Raw genomic sequence first — 13,362 nt, 5'->3', positions numbered from 1 at the left:
ATTGACTGCGAGGCCAAATTGCTTCGGAAAGAAGACAATGCTCTGCGTTTGGTGGGATCAGGAAGGTGTGTATTATGAGCTTCTAAAACCAGGTGAAACCGTTAATATTGATCGATACCGACAACAAACAATCAATTTGAATCACGCTTTGATCGTGAAATGACCAGAATGTGCCAGAAGACACGGCAAAGTAATTTTGCCTCATGATGACGCACCATCACACACTTCAAAACCAGTTAAAGACACGTTAAAAGATCTTGCCTGGAAAGTATTAACCCACCCGCTGTATTCACCAGACCTTGCTCCTTCATTACCACTTGTTCCGATCGATGACACACGCACTTTCTGAGCAGCACTTCAAAAACAAGTGGAAAATTGGGTCTCTGAATCATTTGCCTCAAAACAAGAGAAGTTCTATTGGGATGCTATCCACAAATTACCTGAAAGATGGGGAAATGTGTAGCTAGCGATGGACATTACTTTGAATAAAGCACTTTTGATGTTTCTCTAGAAATTATCTTGTTTTCTTTGGTTACAAAATCTGCATTAACTGGTACACCTAGTAAGTGGTACTGGAAAGAGACATGAGTTGGAGTGGTGTACACACAATATTATAGAATTGTATCCCTGAAACCTATATACTTTTATTAACTAATGTAACCCCAATAAAGTCAATTAAAAACATAGTATATAATGAATGGGGTAAATGATTACTCTGTGCTACTAAAAATGATTTTAACAAGTAAAAAAGTAAATTGCTAACTTAATGCAGGTTAAAAATGCTTCGGTGTGATGGGACTACGAGATAGACTGCAGATTGAATTTGCCTACCTTGCTCATTAGATTTCCTGTCATTTTGGAAACTACTGAAATCAAGGCATAGAAATTGAATTAAATTGTGTATATTGAAAGAGAACATATTTCATGCAGTTGAAAACCCCATCTTTTTTTTTTTGGAATGAGAAAGTCATCCCAAAGACAAAGGGTCTTTAGTGGAGACAGAGCAACAATAATTCCTATTCTTTTCTTGGTCTTGACCTTCGGTCAAATTACAGTGAACAGTTTAAGAAACACTATTTCCTGGTAATGGCGATTCAGGAAATTGGAGAAAAGGGAAAAATGATTAAAGCGATAAGCCAGTTTGCAAGGGAGACGTCTGGAGTCCTGTAATAGCCAGTGAACTAGAAACGCTGGGTATTTTTATAGATACAGACACCAACTAGGGAGCCAGGAGCCAGTGCAAGTTCAGCCAAGGGATGAAGGCAGACGTGGGGGGGAGAAGTCACCGCAAAAGCCCCTGACCCCCTGCAACTGTCTAAAATGCCCATAATATTCAGAATCCGCCCAGAAACACCCTCCCCCACCACCCTAACAACCCTGCGGGCCAGACAGGCTGCTTTCACTTACTGAGCTGTCCCCCGCCCGACGTCATGCTTGGCTCCCGACCTCCTGCGCCTCCAAAGCCGACTGCTCCAGGGATCCCTGGCGCCCCCATCCCCGGCGGGGTCCCACTCTGTCTCTCGAAGTTGCCCGGATTGGAGAAGTAGTCGCGCAGCCGAGGCAGCTCTCGGCCGCTCTCTAACAGCTCGGTGTGCAGCTCCAGGGCGGTCAGCAAGTATTGATCGCGCAACAGCTGAGCTGCGATCGCATCAATTGACAATCGGGCCGGGTTCTCCCCACTGCCCCCCAGTGCCACCGCAGCCGCCGCCTCCCCAGGGAGCACTGGCCGTGCACTGCTCCCTAAGGCCACGGGATCCTGGGGCGATAGCGAGTCCGCAGAGCCAGGATCTAGGTCGCCCCCGGAACCTAGCCGAAGTCCTGCCCGCCGCTCCTCGGTCGTCGCTACCTCGTCGTCATCCTCGTCTGAATCACTGAGAAATGGATTCACGCCGCCGCTACCACTGCCACCACCTCCAGGCACCATCGCCGCCATCTTATCCTGTCAGGCGTGTGGGCACCTCCCTGACTGGCTGACAGGCCGCAGCCTGAATTCCCCCTCCCCGTCAGCGGGCACTGCACACCTCCACAGCCCGGGCCTGGCCACGTCCCGCCTCTCCACCTGGAGACCAGGCGTACGCTCAGAGGCAGAAGGTCCGGAGGCAGCAACACCCACCGCCTCTGCCGCGGCTGCAACAGCAGCCCGGCTTTGCAGGCGTCTTCCTGGTCTCCAGTCTCGCGAGAAATAGAGCGTGTTCTGAACTTCCCCTTCTCCCCGCCCCGTCCTGCGCCCGCCCCACCCCAGCCCCGTAGGTTCACAGAACCCACCAGCAAAGCCGCTCTTGACTCAAATGCAAAACCCCGCCCCCACTCCTGTTCGATTGGCTAGGAATAGGGAGGAGGCGGGGTTACGGAGGACTGGTCTTAGAATTATCGCGAGAACTGATGCTGGCCAGGTAGGTGTCAGGGGGCGTTCCGTGGTTGAGATGCGGTTGTGACGGCGACTTAGGAACGTTCTTTTGGCTGTCCTTTCAGTGGGCAGAGAGAACTCTGCCAAAGAGGGGAGTCCTGCCTTCGCGCTGAGGTGGCCTCATTCCCGGATCAGGCTTGCCCGGGATAAGCCCCAGGTAAAATCCGGGGACCGGTGCACAGAGGTGCGGTGGCACCGAAACTGGTCCCATGCCCGCCGATCGCTGCTTCTTGAGCACGCTTCACTTTTTCTGTCTGGTTGCCGCTAATGGGTGGCATTTTCCCTGCAATGTGTGGCGGGTCCCCAGGGCAGTAGTTAGAATGTGGCTTCTTTTCTCATCCTTCCCTTCCCAGCCATGTGCCTGCTTACCCTGAAGGCCTGGCAACAGCACCGGCTTCGTGCATTTCTAGGGAGCGCCCTCTGGTCCTCGAGTTAGTGCTGTAAATCGACAGCGGAGGCGGGCGGGGTGGGGCGGGGGAAGTGCGGAGAGCAAATAGAAAAAAGGATTTGCTAGGATCTGTGAAGATCCTGATAGCCTCGACTTGTATAACGAGCGGTTAGGGGCTCAATAAACACTTAGAACTTAATACATAATTTGCTCCACAGGGGACCCTTTAGAATATCACATTCAGTCCCATCAAGTAGAAAAATAAGTAAATTTAAGCCTAGAAAGTTTCATTGACCTGGTCTAGTCAACTCCACTCATAAATATTCAAAGGAACTAAAATCAGTTATCTTAACGTCCAAAGCCATTCTTCTTTCACTATGCCTTGCACCTTGTCCATTTAGGCTGGAATTCAGGTATTGACCGTGAAACTTAATTATTTTAAAACTTAGATGCTTTAGACAGCTTTGATTTTATCAAATGTTAGCACATAAAGGAAGTATACTAAATTTGGAAGTCCAACGTTTGTCTTTTATATCATTCCTTGATTACAGTTCGAGGTGGTAAAGGGGATATTTCTAGTCAACAGTATTAGAGTGCTATTCCTAAGAGCTTCTATTTTCTTCACACATAAATTGCTCCTTTTGCAGGTTTAAGATATCCTTTCTTTCTGTATAGTTTCCTTTAAGGACCAAAGTAAATAGGTAGCAGTAATTATGTTATCAGATAAGTTACATATTATATCCAAGCAGTAAAGTATCTCCTTTAGTTCTGTGGAAAAATTAAAATAGAGCATTCTTATGTAACCTTAGGCCAAGTTATTGGTTTACATGTAAAGGGATGCCAACAGTTAAATGTAGGCTTTAATTTCAGTTTACCCAGGCTCAGTAAACTAAAATTTTAATTTGAATGAAGCTTTTTTTTTTTTTGCTAGAAGTTTTTTTGAATTTTAAAAAAATAGAACATTAGGTCCTAATGTTCAAATTCTAAATATTTTTCTGAGACATATATTGAAGAAAAACACAGAAAAAAAATCTCATTTTAGGAAAATAGTATTAAAAATAACTAATGCTCTATCCTGTTACAAATATATTTTTTTGTAGGGATATTTTCCATTGATTTTTAGAGAGAATGGAAGGAAAGGGGAGAGACAGAGAGAGAGAAACATCGTTGTGAGAGAGATACATCTATTGGTTGCTTCCCACATGCGCCCAACCATGTCCAGGATGTGATGGAGCCTGCAACCAAGGTATGTGCCCTTGATCTGAATCGAACCCGCAACCCTTCTGTCAGCAGGCTGATGCTCTATCCACTGAGCAAAACCGACTAGGGCTTGTTACATATTTCTTGACAAAAAGTATTACTGATCCTTATTGTAACTGAGTTTGCCAGAAAGATTGAAACTGGAACCAATTTCTGGAATGGAGTAATGGGTGGATTAGGAATGGCATGGGAAGGGCATGATTAGAAATGAATAGTTTATTTACAATTCCATCTCTATAATGGGGAATTTTAGAAATTTCCTGCACTTAAGGTCCTTGAAGAGGATTGTTCTTATCAGGTGAAGAGCCCAAAGTTTGTATCCCAGTTGTAATTTGCTGTGAGACCTTAAAAAAGTTACTTTACTTGTCTCATCTCACATTCATCTATTCGTCAAGGGGATAATGAAAGTACACAGGATTAGGAATGTGCTTGTCACAATGTCTGGTACTTGGTATACCATAAATGTTGTTATTATAGTCAGTTATCAATTAATGTAATATTAGTATATGTTGAAAACATTTGACAGGTTTTTAAAAATAAAACAAATATTAACTGGAAAAAACAAGTCAGTAGGGCCCAAAGGACATAGCTTTAATTTAGGGTCTGACTTCTAAAATATAGGTTGAACATAGATTTTGTTTCCTCAGAGAGTTGTAAGAAGTTGGATGTAGAATTTCTTCATGATTGGCTTCCTGTACAAATGTAGTTTCCTGATTCTACTTTATAACCTATAATCATGGACTTAATTATGTGATCTTCCACATTCATAACAAATCAACTGGCCAGTCTTCTCTGTAAGTACCTTGCTTTTCTACAATGTAGAAGTTTATTTATCAATTTAAAATATTAATAATTGCTGATCTCTACTTAACAATAGTTTATTAGTAATATGTTGGGAATTTTTTTTACTTAGCAAGATTTACATTAATGTAGGTCTTTACAGCTAGTGTTTCATTGAGTAATCAGAATAATCATTGAAGTTTGTATTTTAGTGATGAAAATGTGACAGATTGTTTTTTTTTCCCCCCAAGCACTTCAATCTTTTTAGTGTGTAAAAAAAAATTATTTTGGCTTTAATAGTCTTAAGATAATAAGTAAAATTTTAAATGCAAATTGCAGTAGACTTAAAGTTTTAGAGATATCTAACTTTTTATTGTTTTATAATGTATAGTAAGTATTCCACCAGCATCAATTTTTATTGGTATATGGATATGTGTCCTTTAAAATGTAGTAGTTATTCACTTATTTTGAGAGGTGTCTAAATGATTGAGCCTTTTTCAGTAAAACTGAATAAAATATGATTGTTTAAAGATAATATTAATAATATCGCTTAATATTGCTTAATATACATGTGTTGGGCCATAATAACATAAGTAGTATGTGAAAGATGATATTTTGGAATCACTGCAATTTTATGTATAGTAAATGACTTAAGCATAAACTCGTGGTTTTTTTTCTTTTTTATGTATCCTGAATTTTTACAGTTTTTGTGTTATGTTCTGGAGGAATAAAAAGAGAAGCAAGGCAGCCTCTAGTGGCAATAGTGCATATTACATGTACCTTTGAAGTGACAATTCTAAATAATTTATTCGGTAAACATTTGAGTCCTTGCTAAGTGCCTAGGACTGTGATGAGTGCTGGAGCAGCCCTGTTTGCTATGACAAAATTATGGATAAGTGATAGAGAGACAGTAACCCAAATAGTCAAAGACTTAGCTATGTAATTATAAACTAAAGTAAATGTTTTAGTTTCTGATTTGGACTGCATAGTCCTGGAAGAAGTGATGCTTGAAAGTACAAGCAGATGTTATGAGCCAGTAGGGTGAGAGGATGGAGGGTAGAGTGGAAGTGCATTCTGTGGGAAGGAATTGTACCCATAACGGTCTTACAGCAGTAGGAAACATGAGGGTATGTAAAGAAATAAAAAACGCCAGTGTGGTGAAGTACCATAAAGCAAGGGAAGGTGCTATGGGACAAGGCTAGAAAGAAAGGCAGAGGCCAGTCCAGGTAAGACCTTGTTAGTCATATTGAGGATTTAAGTCTTGATCTGGGTAGGAGAGAGGCACTGAAGGTTTTTATATAAGGGGTGAGATGTTCAGGTTTGCATTTTGAAAAATGCAAAACAAAAAAATAATACATGGCTACACAGCAGAAGAATAGGGTATAAAGAATAACTCTTAGTTCTCTGATTTACATATCTGGGTGAATGGTGGTGCCATCCCCTGAGACTAATGCTAGGAAGTTTGGAGGCTTCCTACCTAAACAAGGCTCATGGCCTTGTGAGGAGTGGGTGGGTGGTAGAGGGGGATGGTTGGGGAGGGTGGTAGTTATATCACGGGTGTGGTTTTAAACATACTCAGTTTGCATTTCTTTGAAATATCCAAGTGGATGTGTCAAGGTTGGAGTTACATATATGGATTAGGCGTTATAATTTGTTGAGACTTTTGTATATAGGTGATAACTGAAGCCAAGGTATGATGAAAAATGACTAAACAGAAAGTATAGAGTGAGGAGAGAAAAGGGCCTGTTATAGGGCGACCCGCAAGAGACGACCACCAGAGACAGAGATCAAAATTTATGAGCCTTTAATAAACTGGCCAGTGACTGCAGTTGCAGCACTCTACCGCGGTAAAGGCCGAACTGCAGTGTAGACCACAGGTGTTATAGCAAATTTATACTCGGAAACCACAAGAGGGAGTTAGGACAGTTACAATGACAACCCAAAGGTTACAAAGGCTATTTCAGCCGTTTCCCAGGAACTCAGGGCACAGGTGTAACGCCTGGGCACGCTTGGCCGGAGCGTGACCCACTACCTCCCTCCAAACTCTTAACCGACCCATTGTTCGGTGACCTACTCTACCTCCCTCTGTCCTAAGGCATCCTGCCTCCAGGCACCGGAGGAGCTGTGCAATGTTTGCAGCCCAGAACAGGCCTACAACCAAGTTTTGAGTAACTCCAAAATTCACTGACCAGATAGAGCCCATTCTACACTGGACAGAGATATAGCAGGAAAACCAAAGAAGTAATGTTCAAAGAAGCCAAGAAATGAGAGCCATTTTTAAAAGAAGGCATAGCTAATAAAGACAAATGGAATGGGTAAGCCATGGAAGACAACTGAAAAAAATAGCCATTGGATTTTGCACTATTCACTACCTTAGAGAAATTTTTCTCAATTGAAGTTGTTTGAGAATTAGGTGATGGGATAAAAAGAGATTGTATTCAGTATTTTCAAGAAGTTTGGTGGTATTAGGGAGAAAGGAGCAGTCAGTGCCTTTAAAAAATTGTTTTTTTATTAAGCCTATATTTGTGAGCTGTACCCTTATCATAAATGTGGCTTAATTCATTTCAATTCTGAATAGTATTTCATTATGAACTGTCAATGTAAGAGCATACAAACCTATAGAGAATTTTTATAAAAATTGATTTGAGCCAAGCAGAGGATACACCTAGAAGCAAAGTCTCCATCGACTAGGGAAAATGCTGCCTTGAAACGGACATCATGGATAGTTTGCTCGTGGCAGTTAATGGCATACTGTCTTAACAGAATTACTTAAATGTTTCATGCACATTGTTTAGTATCAGATCTGTGACTGTGTCTTCTTGGTGTTCTCTGTAATACCCCTGTACACAGTTATGCACATAATATGTGCACAGAACATTTTTATTGATTGAACTAGTGGCCTGGTGCACAAAATTCATGCATCGAGGGGGGGGGGTATTTCCTCAGCCCAGCCTGCACCCTCTCCAATGGGGAACCTCTTGGGAGATGTCCTACTGCCAGTTTAGGCCCAATCCCTGTGGGACATCCCTCTCGAAATGTGGGACTGCTGGCTCCCAACCGCTTACCCTCCTGCCTGCCTGATCGCTCCTAACTGCCTCTGCCTGCCTACCTGATTGCATCTAACCCCTCTGCCTGCCTACCTGATCGCCCCTAACTGCCCTCCCCTGCTGGCCTAATCTCACCCCCCAACTGCCCTCCCCTGCTGGCATGGTTGCCCCCAATTGCCCTCGCCTGCTGGCCTGATCTCCCCCCCCCCCCCCAACGGCCTTCCCTTGCTGGCCTGATCTCGCCCTCCCCTGCCCTCCCCTGCCGGCCTGATCTCGCTCCCAACTTCTCTCTCCTGCTGGCCTGATCTCACCCCCAGCTGCCTCTGCCTGTCTGATCACCCCTAACTGCTCTCCCCTGCCGGCCTGATCTCACCCCCAACTGCCCTCCCCTGCTGGCATGGTTGCCCCCAATTGCCCTCGCCTGCTGGCCTGATCTCCCCCCCCCCCCCCAACGGCCTTCCCTTGCTGGCCTGATCTCGCCCTCCCCTGCCCTCCCCTGCCGGCCTGATCTCGCTCCCAACTTCTCTCTCCTGCTGGCCTGATCTCACCCCCAGCTGCCTCTGCCTGTCTGATCACCCCTAACTGCTCTCCCCTGCCGGCCTGATCTCACCCCCAACTGCCCTCCCCTGCCAGCCAATTTGGTTCTGATTGGTTGGTTTCTATGCTAGTCAGCATCAAAAGCTCTGCCTCCTAGAACACTTCATCTCTCCTAGGCAGCCATTGGCTCCTCACAGTTCACCCAGATTTGGTTCTGATTGGTCGGTTTCTATGCCAGTAAGTATCTCTGGGCCTATCTCTGGGCCTGATCAGAGAGGCAGGGCTGATCAGCAGCCCCCGCAGAGGCCCGGAGAGAAACAGGCGTGCCTGCTGGAGAAGCCCAGAGAGAGAGAGAGGCAACGACTGATCAACAGCTGCCATGGAGGCTGTGGATCAGACCCTGCCTCTCTCTTCAGGTCTCTCTCTGGGCCTGATCCGGAGCCCCCTCGGCAGTCAGTGCTGGGTCACCGCTCCCGCAGCACTGACTGCAGGACTGACTTCTGGTGTTTGATAGAGCCTTCATTACGGACTCTGGGTTTTTATATATTAGGATGAGTGTATCCTTCTGCTTTCTTGTTTTGGTGTTCAGGTAACTAAAATAAAGTGTTCCCTTAGTGAGTGCAAATTTTATGAAGCACAGATGAAATTTAACTACTTTCCCCCCTATAATTTAGCTAACTGGACAAAAATGTATGTTGTCTGCTTAACTTGGTGATAATCAAGAGAAGTTAGAAGTCTGCTGAGCTGATAAGCAAAAGTCAAAAAAGTCTACACACATTTAGATGGCATTAAAATTCTAAGAATATCAATGGCTGTTATATGAGCACCATGAGTTACATTTTCTATTTTATACAGGATTTGGTTTGACTAAACCATACATAACTCATTTTAGGACTCATTTAGTTCTTTCTTCGTTTTTTGATTCTATATTAGTTTTTATGAGCTTAATATACATTTAATTTTATTATAAATAGTTTATTGGAGCTAATTGCTTATTCTACTTGAATCTTTTCTTTTTGCTTGAGTGTACTTTATCATGTATTTTATTTCAGTATCATCTCGTTATTAAATAATGTTTATTGTTACCACCAAAAATGAAGTTGAGTTATGTAATATTTTAAAATATATGTTCCATCTATATGTTGTCATCAAGATATGTGAAAATACGTAATTCCATTAAGGTTTACCCAGATTTAATTTCGTTCCTTCTTTCAGCTTTTCTTGAAGATTAATTAGTTACACTGGATATGCTGCTCTTCTTTATTGTGGGATTGCTCGTACATTTTGTGTTCTTCGCCTCCATCTTTGACATTTACTTTACATCTCCTTTGGTTCATGGGATGGCTCCTCAGTTTACGCCATTGCCTCCTCCAGCAAGGAGACTAGTGCTCATTGTTGCTGATGGGCTGCGGGCAGATGCACTTTATGAATTGGATGAAAAGGGAAATCCTAGAGCACCATTTATTAGGTAAGCTTGTCAACTGGAACAAAGACATCTCTGGAAAAAGTATGATCTGAACTGATCAAAATGTTTTTAAACAGAGGTATCCAAATTTCTTTATGCCTTCCTCTTTCTGTTTAAGTCAGTTTTTGTTATATAATTAAAGAAGTTAAAAATATAGTTAGTAGGGCTGTAATAACTATGTATGGTGCCAGGTGGGTACTAGACTTATCAGGTGGGTCATTTAGTAGATTATATACATTTCTAACCACTACATTTGAAACTAACATAAAATAATATCAAATGTCAGCTGTAATTGAATAATTTTATAAAGAATAAAAATTTGTGAAAAGATACTATGACACTTCATCCCTAAATACTTCAATATGTATGTTTTAAGAACAAGGACTTTCTCCTACATAACCACAATACCATCATCACACCTAATAAAATTTAACATTGAGAGAATATTATTGTGTATATAAGTTATTTATTATGTAAAAAAAAATTTCAGTAGTTTGTGGCTTAAAACAACACTGGTGTATTTTGTCTTATGATTCTATACAGTGGTTGAGTGGGTCTTTGTTCATGTACCTGGGCTCACTTATGCTACTGAATCCACTGGTGGGAGGGTTAGGACTGGGCTCGCTGGGATTAGGGTTTTTTTCCTTCATAAATTTTGACTCACTTTTTTGGGTTTGACTCCTTCTGTAATAATATTATTTTTCCAAAGCCTTAACATAGCATTTAATTATGTCTATGTTAACTATTCATCTGTAATATCTTTTAGGAATATCATAATGCACGAAGGCAGCTGGGGGATATCTCATACACGCGTGCCAACTGAATCTCGGCCGGGTCATGTAGCCCTGATAGCTGGGTTTTATGAAGATGTTAGTGCAGTTGCCAAAGGTATTGTTTATTTAGACAATTTCATCCTGTGAAAAATGTATTATGTAAATATTGCTTTTTTAGCACTGCATCATGATACAAGGTGAAGAATGTTTTGAGATACTTTTGACATGTTTTAGTAGGCCTTAGCTAAGCACATACTGGTATTGAATCAAGAATTAAGCTTTAGTATTATATCATCATGTGCTATTAAAATAATGTGATTGGATAGATATGGTTTTCCTAGAAGTTAACTCTCAAAAGTTCAAAATAATTCTTTATTTTAGTAAGAAGTAAATTATCTATTGTAAGCTTTAAGAAATTTGTGGCATGATACATGTAACAAAATCTATTATTACTTTTGCATTTGTTGTGCGATTAATTCTCATTGTTATTTAAAAAATAATTCTTTAGGGGCTATACTAATACCTCACCATGTGTATATTGTGTTGTTATTATTTGCTTTTTTTCTTAATTACCTGAAGGATGGAAGGAAAACCCTGTTGAATTTGATTCTCTTCTCAATCAAAGCAAGTACACATGGAGCTGGGGAAGCCCAGATATCGTGAGTATGTTTGCCAAAGGTAAGAGACATTTATATTTTCTCAGGTAGTAAATAGGTTAATAAATTAACATAGTAATTTTTATATACTAACAATATTTTATTGATTTTGAGATACATGTTTTAACATATTTAACTATTCTAAATAGGGATGTGTGTTGCAATGGACAAACATGTCAATTTGATTTTTTTCTTCTTAGTTGAAATACTGGCACATCATATAGTTGGGCAGGCCAAAAAACCTCAAACTGCTAGCCATTTATATACTCTTGAATTCATACATTTAATAACTTTATAATCTTGGACAAGTTAGATAACTTCTCTGAACTTCAGTATGCATTTTTGTAAATATGATGATTTTATGTCATAAGTTTGTTTTTAGGATTAAATTAGATAATTCTTGTGAAACATTTAGCAAAGTGCTTATCATATAACTCCTCATGACGCTGATGCTGATGTCTGGTTCATTTTACATTGATGAGTTATTAAGAAGTTGGTAAAAAATATTTTTAAAGAAATTGGTAGTCACAAAGATTTAAACATTAAAATTTATGTTTATGATTCCTATTTTCATATATTCAAGATCTTGCCATTTGGATTAGTTTTTGTTTTCTGTGTATGAATCTGCAAGTATTAGAACATCTTTGATTACAAAATTTATTTTACTTTCTAAAATCACTGGATTTTTTCCAATTTTATGTCATTTAATGCCTCTTAGTGGGGAGCAGAATTGTCATTTCACTTAATGAAAAAGTTTTGTAACATTATTCTTAGTCATGGGTGTAATTATATTAGTTGAAATAATTTGAAGATTATTATGTCTTGAAAGCAAAATACATATTCAGAATTTTATGTATGACATTCATAGAACGTTATTATGTAAGGCAGGCCAGAAAACCTCAAACTGCTTGCCATTTTTATAGTCACTTCTTTAAACAGCAGTTTAGCTTTGGGGAGGACAGGTGGCTTATTTAACTTACCTTCCTACTTCTGGCTACAGTTGATAGGATAGGGTCAATGCCTGAATTGGAGACAGTCCAATAGGAATGTTCCTTTTCTTATAGTAACCAACAAACCAACTCAGATCTTTACTTAGAATGTGGTAATTAGAATGGCTGAGCAGTGGAATAACTACTGTCAATAGGACTAAACTGCCATTGTAAGAGATTGTCATTACTTGGTTTTATCTCTTCCTTCTAATCTATAAGAGCCTATCTAACTCAAAAACTCACTAAGTTGATTGGATTCTTTATAAAATATTGCAAATGTATAAGATTAATATATTTGTTTATCCTGTCAAACTATTTGGCAATAAGCAATATCTATTCCCCAATATTGATAAATATACACATAATCTTTAAATAAAAGAAGTGACTATTTGCATTTTCTTCTTGCTTTGGGTAGTTTTGTAAACTAAGTGAATTCATCTATTTTACATTATAACATTCTAACCAAAAAAATTTTTTTAATAATTTAATCCTTATAGGGAGACAAACTTTGGTGTTTATTTTTGTGTATTAGCGTTGTCACTTTGGCAAGTAAGTTAACTTACATGTAGTGTATCTGCAAAATTGGAATTATCTTGTGAGAACAAAGTAATAGCATGTATTAAAGGACAAAGCATGGTCAATGGTACATAAAATAAACATTAAATATTCCTCCCATCTTTCACTTTCCCATCATAATCTAAAATGCTTTGTGAAAAATTCTGGTTACTCACAAAAATCTTTAAATGACTACTTCATATTTCTAACAGTTTAAAAGATTGTTTTAAAAAAATTTCCCCCAATTTCCTTTTCAGGTGCTACAGGAAACCATGTTTTTACACATAGTTATGATGCTGACAATGAGGATTTTGGTGCCAAGGATGTAACAAAACTGGATACGTGGGTCTTTGATAATATTAAGGTGTGTACTATTGAGTGGTGTATAGGACACCTATTTCTGCCTAAACTACTAGAAACAGATTTGTCAGTAAATGCATCTTGTATTTGTGTGAACGTAAAAGTTTTATATTATAGCACACTATTTTTAAAAGACTGGATTCTA

The 13,362-nt window shown here is 40.1% G+C and overlaps 2 protein-coding genes across 6 annotated transcripts in view; one reads left to right on the top strand and one right to left on the bottom strand.

Moving 5' to 3' along the window:
• Positions 1–2,151, bottom strand: part of RELCH (RAB11 binding and LisH domain, coiled-coil and HEAT repeat containing) — a 103,330-nt gene extending 101,179 nt beyond the window's left edge. For all 3 annotated transcript variants that reach the window (XR_013814234.1, XM_079784923.1, XM_079784922.1), the window contains exon 1: positions 1,408–2,151. Coding sequence is in view for 2 of the 3 variants with exons in the window: in XM_079784923.1 (XP_079641049.1) it covers positions 1,408–1,933 (526 nt within the window). In the remaining variant the exon portion in view is untranslated. The remainder of the gene's footprint in view (positions 1–1,407) is intronic.
• A 248-nt stretch (positions 2,152–2,399) lies between these two features.
• PIGN (phosphatidylinositol glycan anchor biosynthesis class N) overlaps positions 2,400–13,362 on the top strand; it is an 81,935-nt gene continuing 70,972 nt past the window's right edge. Inside the window, exons 1-7 of one of the 3 annotated variants that reach the window (XM_079785036.1) lie at positions 2,400–2,564; positions 3,896–4,041; positions 4,703–4,849; positions 9,635–9,887; positions 10,651–10,772; positions 11,237–11,335; positions 13,115–13,221. In XM_079785036.1, coding sequence (XP_079641162.1) covers positions 9,667–9,887; positions 10,651–10,772; positions 11,237–11,335; positions 13,115–13,221 — 549 coding nt within the window. In that variant the 5' untranslated portion in view covers positions 2,400–2,564; positions 3,896–4,041; positions 4,703–4,849; positions 9,635–9,666. Of the gene's footprint in view, positions 2,565–3,895; positions 4,042–4,702; positions 4,850–6,453; positions 7,151–9,634; positions 9,888–10,650; positions 10,773–11,236; positions 11,336–13,114; positions 13,222–13,362 lie in introns of those variants that run through there. The other 2 variants (XM_079785037.1, XM_079785038.1) reach the window with 2 other exon arrangements.

Source organism: Cnephaeus nilssonii, assembly GCF_951640355.1.
Source record: "Cnephaeus nilssonii genome assembly, chromosome: 11".
Taxonomy (NCBI): Eukaryota; Metazoa; Chordata; class Mammalia; order Chiroptera; family Vespertilionidae; genus Cnephaeus; species Cnephaeus nilssonii.
Note: the sequence above shows the minus strand (reverse complement) of the source record. Positions and strands in the feature narration are given on the sequence as shown.